Raw genomic sequence first — 21,319 nt, 5'->3', positions numbered from 1 at the left:
GTCTTATAATCAGGGTCGTCTTATATTCAGGGTCGTCTTATAATCAGGGTGGTCTTATAATCAGGGTCGTCTTATATTCAGGGTCGTCTTATAATCAGGGTCGTCTTATATTCAGGGTCGTCTTATAATCAGGGTCGTCTTATATTCAGGGTCGTCTTATAATCAGGGTCGTCTTATATTCAGGGTCGTCTTATAATCAGGGTGGTCTTATAATCAGGGTGGTCTTATATTCAGGGTCGTCTTATAATCAGGGTGGTCTTATAATCAGGGTCGTCTTATATTCAGGGTCGTCTTATAATCAGGGTGGTCTTATAATCAGGGTCGTCTTATAATCAGGGTCGTCTTATATTCAGGGTCGTCTTATAATCAGGGTCGTCTTATATTCAGGGTCGTCTTATAATCAGGGTGGTCTTATAATCAGGGTCGTCTTATATTCAGGGTCGTCTTATAATCAGGTCGTCTTATATTCAGGGTCGTCTTATAATCAGGGTCGTCTTATAATCAGGGTCGTCTTATAATCAGGGTCGTCTTATAATCAGGGTGGTCTTATAATCAGGGTCGTCTTATATTCGGGCCAATACGGTAAACAGGGATAACCCTGTTAGCTCACGCATGGAAACACATTATTCCCAATGTTTCATTCATCCATTCATCCACAGATGCTGCCCCAGCAGCTGGAGCAGATGGGGCTAACGGAGAAGCCCCAGCTGGTTGCCAGGTTCATTCATTCATTCATTCATCCATTCATCCACAGATGCTGCCCCAGCAGCTGGAGCAGATGGGGCTAACGGAGAAGCCCCAGCTGGTTGCCAGGTTCATTCATTCATCCATTCATCCACAGATGCTGCCCCAGCAGCTGGAGCAGATGGGGCTAACGGAGAAGCCCCAGCTGGTTGCCAGGTTCCAGGAGGTTTTCAGGACCATGTGGTCGGCTAATGGAGACTCCGTCAGTAAGATCTACGCCGGCACCGGAGCGCTGGACGGGAAGGCCAAGGTACGAAGTAACGCTGGATTATCAGGACTGTTTCATGGAAAATCATTCTGTTATTCCTCAGGCAAGGCCAAGGTACGAAGTTAACGCTAGAGCAGGGGTCGGCAACCTGTGACTCATTAGCGCCGCCCTAGTGGCTCCTGGAGCTTTTTCACAAATGTTTGAGCTTTTTTTCTTTTTTTTTTTTTCCTCTTTTTTCTTTTTTTAATTTTTTTCTTATTTTTTTCTTATTTTTTTTTCTTTTCTTTCTCTTTTTTCTTCCTTTTTCCTTTCCTTTTTAATCTCAACATTTCGACTTTTTTCTCGACATTTCGACTTTTTCTCGACATTTCGATTTTTTTCTTGAAATTTTGATTTTTCTCAACATTTCGACTTTTTTCTCAACATTTCGATTTTTTTCTCAACATTTCGACTTTTTTCTTGAAATTTTGATTTTTCTCAACATTTCGACTTTTTTCTTGAAATTTTGATTTTTCTCAACATTTCGACTTTTTTCTTGAAATTTTGATTTTTCTCAACATTTCGATTTTTTTCTGAACATTTCGACTTTTTTCTTGAAATTTTGATTTTTCTCAACATTTCAACTTTTTTCTCGAAATTTAGATTTTTCTCAACATTTCAACTTTTTTCTCAACATTTCGACTTTTTTCTCGAAATTTAGATTTTTCTCAACATTTCAACTTTTTTCTCGAAATTTAGATTTTTCTCAACATTTCGACTTTTTTCTCAACATTTCGACTTTTTTATCGACATTTCGACTTTTTTATTGACATTTCGATTTTTTTCCTCGACATTTCGACTTTTTTCTCGAAATTTTGATTTTTCTCAACATTTCGACTTTTTTATCGACATTTCGACTTTCTTCTCGACCTTTCGCCATTTGTCTTCATTCTAATTCTGATACAAGACTTTTCATTTTTTGCGGCTCCAGACATATTTGTTTTTTGTGTTTTTGGTCCAATATGGCTCTAAAACATTTTGGGTTGCTGATCCCTGGTATAAATTATCAGGACTTAGGATTATCAGGACTGTTTCATGAAAATCATTCTGTTATTCCTCAGTGTGGATGTAGAAACTGTTTCCTCAGGGCGAAGCAGGTCCTTAAAAAGTCTTAAATTCCATTTTTGCTAAAATAAGGCCTTTAAATGTCTTAAATTGTCTTAAATTTCAATTCAAGGGTCTTAATTTTACAGGAAATGTATCCAGTCATCATTAAAAAGTTGATTTCATCGTTTTGAGGAGAGTTTCCTGCAGCGGTTATGAATCTGTGTTGCCAGGTTGGGCAAGTTTCAGCCCAATTAGGCTGAAAAATATATATATTTGGGCTGTTTTTCATTTATAACAAGGGGGTTTGATTAGAAACTAAGGAATGGACAGATAAAGATCTCTACAGAAGAGAATCAGGGCAGGAGAAAAATAAAAATAGTATTTTAGACGAGGAACATTTTTTTTCATTATGCACTTCGAGAAAAAAGTCATAATCTCTAGAAAAAAGTTGAAATATTGAGATTAATGTTGAAGTACAATTTCGAAAAAAGGTCAAAATGTCGAGAAAGTGAAAATTTCGTGAATAAAGTTGAAATGTTGAGAAAAAAGGCGACATTTCGACTTTTCTTCACGAATTTTCGACTTTATTCTTGAAATTGTGCTTCAACGTTATTCTCGACATTTTTACTTTTTTTTCGACATTTTGACTTTTTTCTTAACATTTCGTAATTTTTCTCGAAATGCACAATAAAAAAATTCTTCCCCTTTGACATTTTTCTTACTATTGATTCTCTCGACCTGCAACACGGCCGTGATTAAACCTGAACTTGATTTTACCTGAACTGTTCAGCCTCGCTGGGCCTCATCCTGTAAAACAGTGGTCCCCAACCCCCGGGCCCCGGCCCGGTACCGTTCATCTGGTACCGGGCCGCACAGAGAGAAAAAATAATTTCTGTAGCATCCCCTGATGATGGATGACTCTCAAACTGATGGTTCACAATGTTTTTATTCCTTGGATGTACAATAAATACACTGCAAGCACACAGTAAGAGCTATAAAGGAATAAAATAAAATAGAGTTAGTCTTTCTACATTTCATATAAGTTTCATCTAACTTAAATACAGACCGACGCAGCTGCTCGCTCGCTCGCTCGCTCGGTAATAAAGCTACAGGCTGATTTATGGTTCCGCGTTACACCTAAGCAGGGCCTACGGCGTAGGGTGCGCCGTCGATTTAACGCGAAACCATAAATCAGGCCTACCGTTAACCACAATACATGAGTAACCATTGCAGCCAAACTCAAGCTGGGCATAAATACGGCATAACATTTGCAAAGAAAACAAATCTTTATCAGAAGGTGCCTTTTGTGTCAGTTGGGCTCCACTTTAGCATTCCTGACACTAGTTTAGTCTTGCAGACACACTTTCTTTTGCTGTTAAACTTTTACCATTAAAGTCCGAAGCACCGGATGTTTACAAGGTCCCGGCGAGACGCCTTCAAAATAAAAGCACTAAATATCGGTCTCTAAATAAAATAAAAGCCTGGCTTTAAATAACGTTAGTGAGACATAAAAACATAAAAACACATTTATAGAAATACTCATATTAAAAGGTAATTTACAATTTCCATTATTTTATTTTATTTTTTCGAAAATTATGTTTTATTATTATTATTACTCATTATTATTATTATTACTATAGAGATTACTATAGAGAAAATACCAGTTTTTAATGCCAATCTTGTCATTTTATTTAGTTTTTATCAACTACACCTTTAGATTGGGCCGTGAAAATATTGTCAGACATTTAACCGGTCCTGGTTCAGAAAAGGTTGGGGACCACTGCTGTAAAAGATCTTATCGATAGGTGCAAACACAAATGTTACAGATTTATTAGACCTCAGATATTAATCCATAAATGTCCTTTTATTGTGAAAACGTGCAGTAATGGGCACTAGTGTATCTCTAGTATTCAGGACTGTGTGTTTCTGTCTCTAAACGTCTGTACTGTTTCTAAACGTCTGTACTGTTTCTCTCCGCTGTTCTCTGGACTCCACGTGTGGTGAGTTACGAGACCGTTGATGTTTGAGCTTTGGTCTGTAAATGGAAGCCTTTTGATTTCTGTCTGGGGGTTAAATGAGGAGGATCATGATGGTTTAAGTGGGATCTTTGTCATATTTTAGTTTCCCTTGTGTCGTCTCAGTTAAACATGAACGCTCCACGGAGACACAGTCTGATCACATCAACTATGATTGATTTCTAAATTCTGAGGCAGCATCTCCTCTGAACTGGACAAATCTGTCCATAAATCAAACCACATTTATAATAAATTATAAAATGTAAAGTTGCACCTTCTCAAGTAATTTCCACTATTCTTTTTCATGATTAAATCTCTCTGGAGTGTTCTTCCTCGTCTCCTTTTTGGTTCCTTCATTGGGAAAGATAGTTGTTTTTCACATAAACTGCAAGAACAGTTAATAACAAGATGTTTTATTTGGCTATTATTAACTTTATTCACGTATTTGCAGGGTGGGAAGTTAAAAGACGGAGCCCGGTCGGTGACCCGGACCATCCAGAACAACTTCTTCGACAGTTCCAAGCAGGAGGCCATAGATATCCTGAGACTCGGCTCCACGCTGAATAGCGACCTGGCGGACAAGGCTCGCGCGCTGCTCACCACGTCTAGTCTTTACGGTAAAAACTCCTGCTCACCACGTCTAGTCTTTACGGTAAAAACTCCTGCTGCTCACCACGTCTAGTCTTTACGGTAAAAACTCCTGCTGCTCACCACGTCTAGTCTTTACGGTAAAAACTCCTGCTCACCACGTCTAGTCTTTACGGTAAAAACTCCTGCTCACCACGTCCAGTCTTTACGGTAAAAACTCCTGCTGCTCACCACGTCTAGTCTTTACGGTAAAAACTCCTGCTCACCACGTCTAGTCTTTACGGTAAAAACTCCTGCTCACCACGTCTAGTCTTTACGGTAAAAACTCCTGCTCACCACGTCTGGTCTTTACGGTAAAAACTCCTGCTGCTCACCACGTCTAGTCTTTACGGTAAAAACTCCTGCTGCTCACCACGTCTAGTCTTTACGGTAAAAACTCCTGCTGCTCACCACGTCTAGTCTTTACGGTAAAAACTCCTGCTGCTCACCACGTCTAGTCTTTACGGTAAAAACTCCTGCTGCTCACCACGTCTAGTCTTTACGGTAAAAACTCCTGCTGCTCACCACGTCTAGTCTTTACGGTAAAAACTCCTGCTGCTCACCACGTCTAGTCTTTACGGTAAAAACTCCTGCTCACCACGTCCAGTCTTTACGGTAAAAACTCCTGCTGCTCACCACGTCTAGTCTTTACGGTAAAAACTCCTGCTGCTCACCACGTCTAGTCTTTACGGTAAAAACTCCTGCTGCTCACCACGTCTAGTCTTTACGGTAAAAACTCCTGCTGCTCACCACGTCTAGTCTTTACGGTAAAAACTCCTGCTCACCACGTCTAGTCTTTACGGTAAAAACTCCTGCTCACCACGTCTAGTCTTTACGGTAAAAACTCCTGCTCACCACGTCTAGTCTTTACGGTAAAAACTCCTGCTCACCACGTCTAGTCTTTACGGTAAAAACTCCTGCTCACCACGTCTAGTCTTTACGGTAAAAACTCCTGCTCACCACGTCTAGTCTTTACGGTAAAAACTCCTGCTCACCACGTCTAGTCTTTATGGTAAAAACTCCTGCTCACCACGTCTAGTCTTTACGGTAAAAACTCCTGCTCACCACGTCTAGTCTTTACGGTAAAAACTCCTGCTCACCACGTCCAGTCTTTACGGTAAAAACTCCTGCTCACCACGTCTAGTCTTTACGGTAAAAACTCCTGCTCACCACGTCTAGTCTTTACGGTAAAAACTCCTGCTCACCACGTCTAGTCTTTACGGTAAAAACTCCTGCTCACCACGTCTAGTCTTTACGGTAAAAACTCCTGCTCACCACGTCTAGTCTTTACGGTAATCCCTCGCACACAGGCTGGTGTAACCTCGAAATATCAGTTTTATTTCATAAATAAATTACAAAAGAGTATCAGGGCCAGGCAGGAGAAAAATAAAAATAATTAAATAATATATTTTTTTTTTTATTATGCACCTCGAGAAAAAATTCGAAACTCAATTGGCTTTACGATATTGATTTGAAACATATCACTCATATTCAGTTGCATAACTTCAGAAACTTAACGTTCCACTCCAAGGATGTTGGTTAGTCAGTCAGTCAGTCAGTCAGTCAGTCAGTCAGTCAGTCAGTTAGTTAGTTAGTTAGTTAGTTAGTTAATTAGTTCCAGCTGCTGCAGAGCTGTCTGCTAACTGGATTTGATGGAGGAGACATTTACACTTTATTCACCAAATTGTATTTCAACATTAATCTCAACATTTTGACATTTTGACTTCCTCCTCTCAAATATTTTTTCTCCTGCCTGGCCTTAATACAACAACAATAAGAATAATAAAAAATACACATTTTGGACCATGCATCTTATTTTTATTAAATCTAGGAAACCGTGTGAATATTTTAAAGAGTTGAAGTGTGTTTGTTGTAGAAAAGGTTGTGTAGTGTCCAGTGGGTTAGTGGTTGATACACCTTTAGTCTGATGTTCCTGCTGCTGGACTCTCTTACCTGCTGAAACCAGCTGGTCTCAGCAGGAATTAACCCCCCCCTTATGATCCAGGTCCAGGTCCAGGTTTCTTCCCTCCTAAAGGGGAGTTTTTACCTGCCAGTGTTTCTGTAATGTTGATGTAAAACCGTATTGACCTGATTATAAGACGACCCTGATTATAAAACGACTCCGTCTTTTTCAAGACTCAAGTTTGAAAAAAGATTTTTTGTCACCAAATTCAATTTTTATACAGAAATAATTACAGTACATCTGTTACACCACATTTCAAAGCTGCTTTGCAATTGATTGAAGACTCATTTACCACCGTGTGTTGGGATCAGCCGGCTGCTCTAACCTGCCGATCTTCCACACACTTTTCTCCAGATTATCGCAAATTTCTCCATTTTCTGTTTTCTCTTCTCTTATTTTCTTCTCTTTTCTTTCTCCGCTATTTTTTATGTTTCTTCTTCGTGACAGGGGTTCGCTTTAAAGATATCATTTAGATATCATAAAGATATCATTTTAAAGATATATCTTTAAAGATATCTGGCTCCATCTAGTGTTGTGAATGGGTATAACGTCTAGACCCCGAATGTAAGACGACCCCCACTTTTTCAATCTTATTTTAATGAAAAAAACAAAGTCTTATATTCGGGCCGATACGGTAATTGATCGGGGGTTTATGTTTATGTTTTGGTCTCTGGAAAAAGATCCTGGAGACGACTTGTATTATAATAGTCGCTATATAAATGAAACTGAACTGAACTGTTAATTGAAACGATGCTTAACCCAGACTTGTCTTCCTTGTCTCCTTTTTCCTGCTGCAAACAATCTCAGTCACTGAGCCTGTCTTGCAATCAGGTAGGTAGCCGGTGGCTGGTGGCTAACGGTTAGTGGCCGGTGGCTAGTGGCCGGTAGCTGGCGGCCCACAGCCGGCCGACGGGCCTCGTTGTTTCTCCCCTTATACATTCGTGTTTGCTGTTGTTCATCTCCACTCCAGCGTTGGTGGTGGTTAAATCTAAATCTACTCTCTGCTTTAAAGCAGCAGATTTAAAAAAAAACAACTACCGTATTTTCCGGACTATCAGGGACTTAAAATCCTTAATTCTTCTCAAAAATCGTTTTTTACTGACCTGGAACCAGTTTAATGTGGATGTTAACGTCAACGTTTTTAGAGTAAACACTTTTCACATGTGCATCATAATCTAGTTATGATCTAATGTTGAATCCAACGTTGTTCCAAACTCACACTAACTTCAGGTGTTTCTATCGCTGCCAACCATGAACCAATCAGAGACCAGGACTCTCACCTCCTCCACTTTTTATTGGTGGATTTGTGGAAAACAAATGATTTGAAATGTATTTTTCTGTTTTAGTTACAACTGAACAATGTTCTGAGTTGAATAAAAGTTCAACTCACCAGACTGTTTAGTTTCACTTTATATAGTTTTATTATGCGCCTTAAAACCCGGAGCGCCTTATGTATGAATATAGACCCGTTCTTTTATTAATTAATAAATACATTTTTTTTTAAATTAAAACAAAAACATTTTTAATAAAAAAAAATGTAATTAAATTAAAAACATTTTTAATGGAAAAAAAAATAGACTTGTTCTTTTTTTTTTGTTTTAAATAAAAAAATTATAATAAAAAAAGACAAATTTAAATAAAAACAAAAACATTTTTAATTGAAAAATATTATTTTTAATTAAAACAAAAACATTTTTAATAAAAAAAAAAATAGACCCGTTCTTTTTTTTTTTTTTTTTTTTTCTAAATGTTAATTTATAAAAAAAAAATAGCCCCATTCATCGATGTTGTGCCTTACAGTATAACCCGGAGCACCTGATGGTTTGTAAAATACGGTACCAGAATTTAATTTAATTTGATGAGCCACTACCAAGGTTTATTTATGATTATTATTTCAGCGTTTGGTTCCAGAGTTTCCATTCTCCGTTGTAACTTCCTGTGTTGTATTTGGACCCGTTCCCTTCGCCGTTGTTGGTTTTGATCGTTCCCCATCGATGTTTCATCTCCCGTCTCGTGTACATAAACACAGTTCTGCACCTGACCCCCACCTGTCCTCGTCCTCCACCTGACCCCCACCTGTCCTCGTCCTCCAGCCTCCCCCCGGGTCCTACTGGGCATGTGCCAGAGCTTCCACAAATACACCCGTCCCAAGCAGATCCGGGTGGGCGTCGGCACCTGGAATGTGAACGGGGGGAAACAGTTCCGCAGCATCGCCTACCGGAACCAGACGCTCAACGACTGGCTGCTGGACGCGCCCAAGAAGGCCGGCCTGCCCGACTTCCAGGGTAATAACCTTTATTTAACCTTTATTTATGTACTTTAGTAAAGGCCTGCCCGACTTCCAGGGTAACAACCTTTATTTAACCTTTATTTATGTACTTTGGTAACGGTAACAACCTATTTATGTACTTTAGTAAAGGTACTACCTTTATTTATGTACTTTAGTAAAGGTACTACCTTTATTTATGTACTTTAGTAAAGGTACTACCTTTATTTATGTACTTTAGTAAAGGTAACAACCTTTATTTATGTACTTAAGTAAAGGTAACAACCTTTATTTATGTACTTTAGTAAAGGTAACAACCTTTATTTATGTACTTTAGTAAAGGTAACAACCTTTATTTATGTACTTTAGTAAAGGTAACAACCTTTATTTATGTACTTTATTAACCTTTATTTATGTACTTTAGTAAAGGTAACAACCTTATTTATGTACTTTAATAAAGGTAACAACCTTTATTTATGTACTTTAGTAAAGGTACAACCTTATTTATGTACTTTAGTAAAGTAACAACCTTTATTTATGTACTTTAGTAAAGGTACAACCTTTATTTATGTACTTTAGTAAAGTAACAACCTCTATTTATGTACTTTAGTAAAGTAACAACCTTTATTTATGTACTTTAGTAAAGGTAACAACCTTTATTTATGTACTTTAGTAAAGTAACAACCTTTATTTATGTACTTTAGTAAAGGTAACAACCTTTATTTATTTATGTACTTTAGTAAAGTAACAACCTTTATTTATGTACTTTAGTAAAGTAACAACCTTTATTTATTTACTTTAGTAAAGGTAACAACCTTTATTTATGTACTTTAGTAAAGTAACAACCTTTATTTATTTACTTTAGTAAAGTAACAACCTTTATTTATGTACTTTAGTAAAGGTACCAACCTTTATTTATGTACTTTAGTAAAGGTAACAACTTTTATTTATGTACTTTAGTAAAGGTAAAAACCTTTATTTATGTACTTTAGTAAAGGTAACAACCTTTATTTATGTACTTTAGTAAAGGTAACAACCTTTATTTATGTACTTTAGTAAAGGTAACAACCTTTATTTATTTATTTACTTTAGTAAAGGTTACAACCTTTATTTATTTATGTACTTTAGTAAAGGTAACAACCTTTATTTATGTACTTTAGTAAACGTAAAAACCTTTATTTATTTATGTACTTTAGTAAAGGTAACAACCTTTATTTATGTACTTTAGTAAAGGTAACAACCTTTATTTATGTACTTTAGTAAAGGTAACAATCTTTGTTTATGTACTTTAGTAAAGGTAACAACCTTTATTTATGTACTTTAGTAAAGGTAACAACCTTTATTTATGTACTTTAGTAAAGGTACTACCTTTATTTATGTACTTTAGTAAAGGTAACAACCTTTATTTATGTACTTTAGTAAAGGTAACAACCTTTATTTATGTACTTTAGTAAAGGTAACAACCTTTATTTATGTACTTTAGTAAAGGTACTACCTTTATTTATGTACTTTAGTAAAGGTAACAACCTTTATTTATGTACTTTAGTAAAGGTAACAACCTTTATTTATGTACTTTAGTAAAGGTAACAATCTTTATTTATGTACTTTAGTAAAGGTAACAACCTTTATTTATGTACTTTAGTAAAGGTAACAACCTTTATTTATGTACTTTAGTAAAGGTACAACGCTTATTTATGTACTTTAGTAAAGGTAACAACCTTTATTTATGTACTTTAGTAAAGGTAACAACCTTTATTTATGTACTTTAGTAAAGATAACAACCTTTATTTATGTACTTTAGTAAAGGTAACAATCTTTATTTATGTACTTTAGTAAAGGTAACAATCTTTATTTATTTATGTACTTTAGTAAAGGTAACAACCTTTATTTATTTATGTACTTTAGTAAAGGTAACAACCTTTATTTATTTATGTACTTTAGTAAAGGTAACAACCTTTATTTATGTACTTTAGTAAAGGTAACAACCTTTATTTATGTACTTTAGTAAAGGTAACTACCTTTATTTATGTACTTTAGTAAAGGTAACAACCTTAATTTATGTACTTTAGTAACCTTTATTTATGTACTTTAGTAAAGGTAACAATCTTTATTTATGTACTTTAGTAAAGGTACAACCTTTATTTATTTATGTACTTTAGTAAAGGTAACAACCTTTATTTATGTACTTTAGTAAAGGTAACAATCTTTATTTATGTACTTTAGTAAAGGTAACAACCTTTATTTATTTATGTACTTTAGTAAAGGTAACAATCTTTATTTATGTACTTTAGTAAAGGTAACAATCTTTATTTATGTACTTTAGTAAAGGTAACAATCTTTATTTATGTACTTTAGTAAAGGTACAACGCTTATTTATGTACTTTAGTAAAGGTAACAACCTTTATTTATGTACTTTAGTAAAGGTAACAACCTTATATTTATGTACTTTAGTAAAGGTAACAACCTTTATTTATGTACTTTAGTAAAGGTAACAATCTTTATTTATGTACTTTAGTAAAGGTAACAATCTTTATTTATGTACTTTAGTAAAGGTAACAACCTTTGTTTATTTATGTACTTTAGTAAAGTTAACAATCTTTATTTATGTACTTTAGTAAAGGTAACAATCTTTATTTATGTACTTTAGTAAAGGTAACAATCTTTATTTATGTACTTTAGTAAAGGTAACAACCTTATTTATGTACTTTAGTAAAGGTAACAACCTTTATTTATGTACTTTAGTAAAGGTACAACGCTTATTTATGTACTTTAGTAAAGGTAACAACCTTTATTTATGTACTTTAGTAAAGGTAACAACCTTATATTTATGTACTTAAGTAAAGGTAACAACCTTAATTATGTACTTTAGTAAAGGTAACAACCTTATTTATGTACTTTAGTAAAGGTAACAATCTTTATTTATGTACTTTAGTAAAGGTAACAATCTTTATTTATGTACTTTAGTAAAGGTACAACCTTTATTTATTTATGTACTTTAGTAAAGGTACAACGCTTATTTATGTACTTTAGTAAAGGTAACAACCTTTATTTATGTACTTTAGTGAAGGTAACAACCTTTATTTATTTATGTACTTTAGTAAAGGTAACAATCTTTATTTATGTACTTTAGTAAAGGTAACAACCTTTATTTATGTACTTTAGTAAAGGTACAACCTTTATTTATGTACTTTAGTAAAGGTAACAACCTTTATTTATTTATGTACTTTAGTAAAGGTAACAACCTTATTTATGTACTTTAGTAAAGGTACAACGCTTATTTATGTACTTTAGTAAAGGTAACAACCTTTATTTATTTATGTACTTTAGTAAAGGTAACAATCTTTATTTATGTACTTTAGTAAAGGTAACAATCTTTATTTATGTACTTTAGTAAAGGTACAACGCTTATTTATGTACTTTAGTAAAGGTAACAACCTTTATTTATGTACTTTAGTAAAGGTAACAACCTTATATTTATGTACTTTAGTAAAGGTAACAACCTTTATTTATGTACTTTAGTAAAGGTAACAACCTTTATTTATGTACTTTAGTAAAGGTAACAACCTTTATTTATGTACTTTAGTAAAGGTAACAACCTTTATTTATGTACTTTAGTAAAGGTAACAACCTTTATTTATGTACTTTAGTAAAGGTAACAACCTTTATGTATGTACTTTAGTAAAGGTAACAACCTTTATTTATGTACTTTAGTAAAGGTAACAATCTTTATTTATGTACTTTAGTAAAGGTAACAACCTTTATTTATGTACTTTAATAAAGGTAACAACCTTTATTTATGTACTTTAATAAAGGTAACAACCTTATTTATGTACTTTAGTAAAGGTAACAACCTTTATTTATGTACTTTAGTAAAGGTAACAACCTTTATTTATGTACTTTAGTAAAGGTAACAACCTTTATTTATTTATGTACTTTAGTAAAGGTAACAACCTTTATTTATGTACTTTAGTAAAGTAACAACCTTTATTATTTATGTACTTTAGTAAAGGTAACAACCTTTATTTATGTACTTTAGTAAAGGTAACAACCTTTATTTATGTACTTTAGTAAAGTAACAACCTTTATTTATTTATGTACTTTAGTAAAGTTAACAACCTTCATTTATGTACTTTAGTAAAGTAACAACCTTTATTTATTTATGTACTTTAGTAAAGGTAACAACCTTTATTTATGTACTTTAGTAAAGGTAACAACCTTATTTATGTACTTTAGTAAAGGTAACAACCTTTATTTATGTACTTTAGTAAAGGTAACAACCTTATTTATGTACTTTAGTAAAGGTAACAACCTTTATTTATGTACTTTAGTAAAGGTAACAACCTTTATTTATTTATGTACTTTAGTAAAGGTAACAATCTTTATTTATGTACTTTAGTAAAGGTAACAATCTTTATTTATGTACTTTAGTAAAGGTAACAACCTTTATTTATGTACTTTAGTAAAGGTACAACCTTTATTTATGTACTTTAGTAAAGGTAACAACCTTTATTTATTTATGTACTTTAGTAAAGGTAACAACCTTTATTTATGTACTTTAGTAAAGGTAACAACCTTTATTTATGTACTTTAATAAAGGTAACAACCTTTATTTATGTACTTTAGTAAAGGTAACAACCTTTATTTATGTACTTTAATAAAGGTAACAACCTTTATTTATGTACTTTAGTAAAGGTAACAACCTTTATTTATGTACTTTAATAAAGGTAACAACCTTTATTTATGTACTTTAGTAAAGGTAACAACCTTTATTTATGTACTTTAATAAAGGTAACAACCTTTATTTATGTACTTTAGTAAAGGTACAACCTTTATTTATGTACTTTAGTAAAGGTAACAACCTTTATTTATTTATGTACTTTAGTAAAGGTAACAACCTTTATTTATGTACTTTAGTAAAGGTAACAACCTTTATTTATTTATGTACTTTAGTAAAGGTAACAACCTTTATTTATGTACTTTAATAAAGGTAACAACCTTTATTTATGTACTTTAATAAAGGTAACAACCTTATTTATGTACTTTAGTAAAGGTAACAACCTTTATTTATGTACTTTAGTAAAGGTAACAACCTTTATTTATGTACTTTAGTAAAGTAACAACCTTTATTATTTATGTACTTTAGTAAAGGTAACAACCTTTATTTATTTATGTACTTTAGTAAAGGTAACAACCTTTATTTATGTACTTTAGTAAAGGTAACAACCTTTATTTATTTATGTACTTTAGTAAAGGTAACAACCTTTATTTATGTACTTTAGTAAAGTAACAACCTTTATTATTTATGTACTTTAGTAAAGGTAACAACCTTTATTTATGTACTTTAGTAAAGGTAACAACCTTTATTTATGTACTTTAGTAAAGGTAACAACCTTATTTATGTACTTTAGTAAAGTAACAACCTTTATTTATTTATGTACTTTAGTAAAGGTAACAACCTTTATTTATGTACTTTAGTAAAGGTAACAACCTTTATTTATTTATGTACTTTAGTAAAGTTAACAACATTTATTTATGTACTTTAGTAAAGGTAACAACCTTTATTTATGTACTTTAGTAAAGTAACAACCTTTATTTATTTATGTACTTTAGTAAAGGTAACAACCTTTATTTATGTACTTTAGTAAAGGTAACAACCTTTATTTATTTATGTACTTTAGTAAAGGTAACAACCTTTATTTATGTACTTTAGTAAAGTAACAACCTTTATTTATTTATGTACTTTAGTAAAGTTAACAACATTTATTTATGTACTTTAGTAAAGTTAACAACCTTTATTTATGTACTTTAGTAAAGTAACAACCTTTATTTATTTATGTACTTTAGTAAAGGTAACAACCTTATTTATGTACTTTAGTAAAGGTAACAACCTTTATTTATGTACTTTAGTAAAGGTACCAACCTTTATTTATGTACTTTAGTAAAGGTCATCCACAGAAAACATGTTTTTATTCAGATTTATCCTTTAAGATTGTATATTTGCTGAGTAAGACTGAATAACGAGTAGCTGAAGCAGAAATCATTCCCTCTCTAAGAATCTGCAGCAGCAGCTTTAAAACCCATACATTTCTCTCAAATTCTTTTAATCAGTCATTTCTTTTTAAAAAGTATAAATGTGATTCCAGCGGGTTTATATACTGGTTGTTGAGGAACGTCTGCAGGGGTCACGACCGTGATAAGGTTATTAAATGTTTTACTCAAGGTGGCAAAAATGTTAGACGGAGGAGGTTTGAAGTTCAGATCAAGGTCAAATTTATTTATAAAGTACATTTAGAGGTAATTAATATGTTTTTTGCATAAAAAATGAGTCATGAAGAAGAAAAAGACATTGTTTCAACTAAAAAGTGCAAAGTATAGTCCAAAAAAACACGGCATTTACAATCATACGTGGTGGTTTTAGATGGTGCTTGTATTGAAGTGTTTTCTCTCTCCAGACAGCAAAGCCAACCCCATCGACATCTTTGCCATCGGCTTTGAGGAGATGGTGGAGCTGAACGCCGGGAACATCGTCAGTGCCAGGTATGAATTCATGAGTCAGAACCGTCAGGGGAACCGTGGTGTTTGTGACGTCAGACACGTTTAATCCTCTCTCTCTCCCAGCACCACCAACCAGAAGCTCTGGGCGGCCGAGCTGCAGAAGAATCTGTCCCGGGACCACAAGTACGTCCTGCTGGCGTCGGAGCAGCTGGTGGGAGTCTGTCTGTTCGTGTTCATCCGCCCGCAGCACGCGCCGTTCATCAGGTAACCACGCCCCCTTTATAGTGAACCACGCCCATTTATAGGTAACCACGCCCCTTTATAGGTAACACACCCCTTTATCAGGTAACCACGCCCCTTTATCAGGTAACCCCGCCCTTTACAGGTAACCCCGCCCATATCAGGTAAGAGGTAGCATATAAAAAAGAAAGGAAAACAGAAAATAAAGAAAAAAATTAAGTCATTCTGTTTAACATTTAGATATAAATGAAAACAATACATATTCATACGTTTTATAGCATCAACAAATTCAAACAATGTATAGTTATCATAGTTTGCACCAATAACCATTTTTTTTATAAATATTCATTTATTTATATATATATATATATATATATATATATATATATATATATATATATATATATATATATATATATATATATATATATATATATATATATATATATGTACACATACCCATATACTATCTACATTATTTATTTACTTAATAATAATTAAATAATTTTTATCTGTATCCATTCAAGAGATGTTTCCTTACTAATAATGTGAATTATTTTATGTTAATAGTTTAAAGTGTTTGGGAAGTGGGTTCATGCAGACGTAGCTTCTTTTACCAGAGTTTGTCTTTATTTTTGTCAGTAAAGTTTCCTCTGAGAGCACGTCTGCTGCTGTAACTATGATTTTCTGAACTGTAACATAATGTTCTGTATAGAACTTGCAGGCTGATTTGATATGGATACATTTCTTATCATTAATAAAGAATAAAGTAGTATTTCTCTTACCATTAACCAGCTGAGATTTCTATGCATTTTAAATACATTTGTTCTGGAATCACAACCCATGACGAAGCGAGCTGCTCTATTTTACTCTTATCATGTCTGACCACTGGGCAGCAGTCAAGAGTCCACAAGATTAAAGCTTGTGTTATTAATTAAAGTTGATTTTAGTGACAAATATGTCCTGCATCTTCTAACGACAGAGATGCCACTTCCCATTTTACTGACCATTTAAAGTATATATGTGTTTTCCATGAAGGTTTGTCATCTATGACTCCCAGCAGTTTGGTCTCTTTGATTTTTGAAAATTTTATTTCTAACCTGCATGATAAAAAAGTGAAAAAACAAAATACAAATGCCCCTCAGATCCTCTGGCTCTTCCTTTCTAGCTGTTCCAGAGTAGAACTAAAACATTTGCTGCTTTTAGCCGCGATGCTCCAAAACTTTGGAACAGCTGGAATTTTATACCGTATCAGCCTGAATATAAGACGGTGTTTTTTTCTTTGAAATCAGACTGATAAAGTGGGCGTCGTCTTCCATTCGGGGTCTAGACGTTATACCCATTTACAACACTAGATGGCGCCAGATATCTTTAAATGCTGAACTTAACTCCCCAGGCCAAAGAGAACCCCTGTCACGAAGAAGAAAAATAAAAAATATACTTACCGTATTGTCCCGATTATAAGATGACCCCGATTATAAGACGATCCTCTTTTTCAAGACTCAAGTTTGAAGAAAGTCTTTTTGACACCAAATTCAATTTGTATACAGAAAAATAATTAAGGTACATCTGAAACAAATGATTATAACAATATATTCGAGAGAAAAAGCCTGTTATTTTGCCTCATTAAACCATCATGTTGAAGTTTGCATCATAACTTCTCCTCAGCTGCCGGTTCACCTGCCGATCTTCCACCCTCTTTTCTCCAGATTGTCGCTACGTTTCTCCACTTTCTGTTATCTCTTCTCTTATTTTCTTCTCTTTTCTTTCTTATACTATTTTTTATTTTTCTTCTTCGTGACAGGAGTTCCTTTGTCCTGGGGAGTTTAGTTCAGCATTCACTTTAAAGATATCTGGCGCCATCTAGCGTTGTGAATGGGTATAACGTTTAGACCCCGAATGTAAGACGACCCCCACTTTTTCAGTCTTATTTCAATGTAAAAAACACCGTCTTATATTCAGACCAATACGGTATTTTTCAGTCCAAATGTTAAGCACTTTGTATTTCATGTACCTGGATGAAAGGAGCTTTGATTGATTGATTGACTGTTGTCCGTCACCAGGGACGTTGCCGTGGATACGGTGAAGACGGGGATGGGCGGGGCCACGGGGAACAAAGGGGGCGTGGCCATCCGGCTGCTGTTCCACACCACCAGCATCTGCTTCGTCTGCTCTCACTTCGCCGCCGGCCAATCACAGGTCAAGGAGAGGAACGACGACTACAACGAGATCACGCGCCGCCTCACCTTCCCCATGGTAACCACGGCAACCAAATCCTCGCTGCCCGCCCACAAATGCTGCTTTTTCAGAGTTTGATTGCCACGACCATCATTTCTTGCACGATGTAAAATTGATAATATGGAACGTTGAGTATTTGATTCTTCAAAATACACACTGCAAAAAAATGTCTAATTTTTAGTCAAAAAATCTCATTAAACTTAAAACAAGAGTCATTACCAGAAAAATAACTTGTTATTTGACAATTTTCACCTGTTTCAAGTACATTTTCACTTGAAATAAGTAGAAAAATCTGCCAGTGGAACAAGATTTATCTTCTTATTACAAGCAAAAAAATCTTGTTCCACTGGCAGATTTTTCTACTTATTTCAAGTGAAAATCTACTTGAAACAGGTGAAAATTGTTGTTTTTTCCAGTGATGAGTCTTGTTTTAAGTGTAGTTAGATTTTTGACTAAAAATGAGACATTTTAGCTAGAAATAAGACAAATATTCCTGGTAAGATTTTGAGTTTTTGCAGTGTTGGGGGAAAAGCAAATGGTCTAGAGCAGGGATCAGCAACCCGCGGCTCTAGAGCCGCATGCAGCTCTTTAGCGCCACCCTAGTAGCTCCTGGAGCTTTTTAGAAAAAGTTTTTCTTCTTCTTTTTTTTCTCTTTTCCTTTTTTCTCTTTTTTTCTTCTTCTTTTTTCAATTTTTTCCTCTTTTTTCTTCCTTTTTCCTTTCCTTTTTAATCTCGACATTTCCACTTTTTTCTCGAAATTTGACTTTTTTCTCGACTTTTTTCACGAAATTTTTACTTTTTTCTCGAAATTTCGATTTTTTTCTCGAGATTGTACTTCAACATTAATCTCGACATTTTGACTTTTTTCTCGGAATTTTGACTTTTTTCTCAACATTTCAACTTTCAACTTTTTTCTTCCTTTTTCTTTTCCTTTTTAATCTCGACATTTTGACTTTTTTCTCGAAAATTTTGACTTTTTTCTCGTCTTTTTCCTCATCATTTCAACTTTTTTCTCGACATTTCGACTTTTTTCTTGAAGTGCATAATGAAAAAATAATCTCCCCCCAGTTCTAACTAATATAGAAACATGCAGCATGTGTTTCTTCATTCTAATTCTGATATAAGACTTTTCATTTTTAGCGGCTCCAGACACATTTGTTTTTTGTGTTTTTGGTCCAATATGGATCTAAAACATGTTGGGTTTCCGACCGCTGGACTAGGGAGTAAAACACAGTAAAATTGTAGCTCTACAAAGGTAGAAAACCATAGCATTTTTTGGCAAAGCAGCAGAAATTGGCAGAACTCCGGTCCCGGTCCCGGTCCGGGTCCAGACCCGAACCCCCGGGTCGCAGGTACCGTTGGTATCAATACTGATCCTCTGGTGTCCCTCAGGGCCGGCTACTCTACTCCCACGACTACGTGTTCTGGTGCGGGGACTTCAACTACCGCATCGGTCTGCCCAACGACGAGGTGAAGGAGCTGATCCGGCAGCAGAACTGGGACGCCCTGACGGCCGGAGACCAGTTACTGGAGCAGAAGAACTCTGGACTGGTAATAATATAAATATATATAAATATATATAAATACAGACCAGTTACTGGAGCAGAAGAACTCTGGACTGGTAGGAATATAAATATATATAAATATATATAAATACAGACCAGTTACTGGAGCAGAAGAACTCTGGACTGGTAGGAATATAAATATATATAAATATATATAAATACAGACCAGTTACTGGAGCAGAAGAACTCTGGACTGGTAGGAATATAAATATATATAAATATATATAAATATAGACCAGTTACTGGAGCAGAAGAACTCTGGACTGGTAATAAATATAAATATATATAAATATATATAAATACAGACCAGTTACTGGAGCAGAAGAACTCTGGACTGGTAAATATATAAATATATATAAATATATATAAATACAGACCAGTTACTGGAGCAGAAGAACTCTGGACTGGTAAATATATAAATATATATAAATATATATAAATACAGACCAGTTACTGGAGCAGAAGAACTCTGGACTGGTAATAAATATAAATATATATAAATATATATAAATACAGACCAGTTACTGGAGCAGAAACACACTGGACTGGTAAATATATAAATATATATAAATATATATAAATACAGACCAGTTACTGGAGCAGAAGAACTCTGGACTGGTAAATATATAAATATATATAAATATATATAAATACAGACCAGTTACTGGAGCAGAAGAACTCTGGACTGGTAATAAATATAAATATATATAAATATATATAAATACAGACCAGTTACTGGAGCAGAAACACACTGGACTGGTAATAAATATAAATATATATAAATATATATAAATACAGACCAGTTACTGGAGCAGAAGAACTCTGGACTGGTAGGAATATAAATATATATAAATATATATAAATACAGACCAGTTACTGGAGCAGAAGAACTCTGGACTGGTAATAATATAAATATATATAAATATATATAAATACAGACCAGTTACTGGAGCAGAAGAACTCTGGACTGGTAATAAATATATAAATATATATAAATATATATAAATATATATAAATACAGACCAGTTACTGGAGCAGAAGAACTCTGGACTGGTAAATATATAAATATATATAAATATATATAAATACAGACCAGTTACTGGAGCAGAAGAACTCTGGACTGGTAATAAATATATAAATATATATAAATATATATAAATACAGACCAGTTACTGGAGCAGAAGAACTCTGGACTGGTAATAAATATAAATATATATAAATACAGACCAGTTACTGGAGCAGAAGAACTCTGGACTGGTAATAATATAAATATATATAAATATAGACCAAACTTTTGGCTGTGATATAATGATATAATGATATAATACCATATATATATATATAATACCACGGCCTGAAATGATTATTGCTTTTATTAAACGGTTAGCAATAATGTAAATATGAAAGAGGAATACACAATCTATTTCATGTAGTTTTTAATTAATCACAAATACATATTATCCTGTAAAAATACCACACACTTCACCAATAAAAATGTGGATTTCAAATCTTCTCTTTTTAGTTTATTCAATTGATTAGTCATGCACTGCAATTTTGTAATGTCCTAGAAATTTAAATTCTTATTTGGGGACCTTTAGCAGATATGAGATTAATTAGATTAATTAATTATAAATCCTGTAATACATAATTTTTTTAATCGCCTGACAGCACTAATATATATAAACTAATATTGTCTTCATTCTTCCCCAGGTGTTCCGAGGTTTCATCGAGGGAAACCTGGACTTTGCTCCCACGTATAAATACGACCTTTTCTCGGAGGATTACGACACCAGTGAGAAGTGTCGTACGCCGGCCTGGACCGACCGGATCCTGTGGAAGAGACGGAAGTGGAACTTCAACAAGACGGGTCAG

At 33.8% G+C, this 21,319-nt stretch overlaps 2 protein-coding genes across 11 annotated transcripts in view; one reads left to right on the top strand and one right to left on the bottom strand.

Moving 5' to 3' along the window:
* Positions 1-21,319, bottom strand: part of LOC133460143 (RNA-binding protein Nova-1-like) — a 434,537-nt gene that overhangs the window by 234,756 nt on the left and 178,462 nt on the right. The gene's annotated exons all lie outside the window — the stretch shown is intronic.
* Positions 1-21,319, top strand: part of LOC133460137 (synaptojanin-1-like) — a 99,036-nt gene that overhangs the window by 33,465 nt on the left and 44,252 nt on the right. For 8 of the 10 annotated variants that reach the window (XM_061740684.1, XM_061740680.1, XM_061740689.1 and 5 more), the window contains exons 11-19: positions 842-994; positions 4,505-4,670; positions 7,451-7,474; positions 8,737-8,928; positions 15,362-15,446; positions 15,528-15,668; positions 17,708-17,900; positions 19,275-19,433; positions 21,158-21,314. In XM_061740684.1, the coding sequence (XP_061596668.1) occupies positions 842-994; positions 4,505-4,670; positions 7,451-7,474; positions 8,737-8,928; positions 15,362-15,446; positions 15,528-15,668; positions 17,708-17,900; positions 19,275-19,433; positions 21,158-21,314 (1,270 nt within the window). The remainder of the gene's footprint in view (positions 1-841; positions 995-4,504; positions 4,671-7,450; positions 7,475-8,736; positions 8,929-15,361; positions 15,447-15,527; positions 15,669-17,707; positions 17,901-19,274; positions 19,434-21,157; positions 21,315-21,319) is intronic. The other 2 variants (XM_061740682.1, XM_061740683.1) reach the window with 2 other exon arrangements.

This window comes from Cololabis saira, chromosome 14, assembly GCF_033807715.1.
Source record: "Cololabis saira isolate AMF1-May2022 chromosome 14, fColSai1.1, whole genome shotgun sequence".
NCBI lineage: Eukaryota > Metazoa > Chordata > Actinopteri > Beloniformes > Belonidae > Cololabis > Cololabis saira.
Note: the sequence above shows the minus strand (reverse complement) of the source record. Positions and strands in the feature narration are given on the sequence as shown.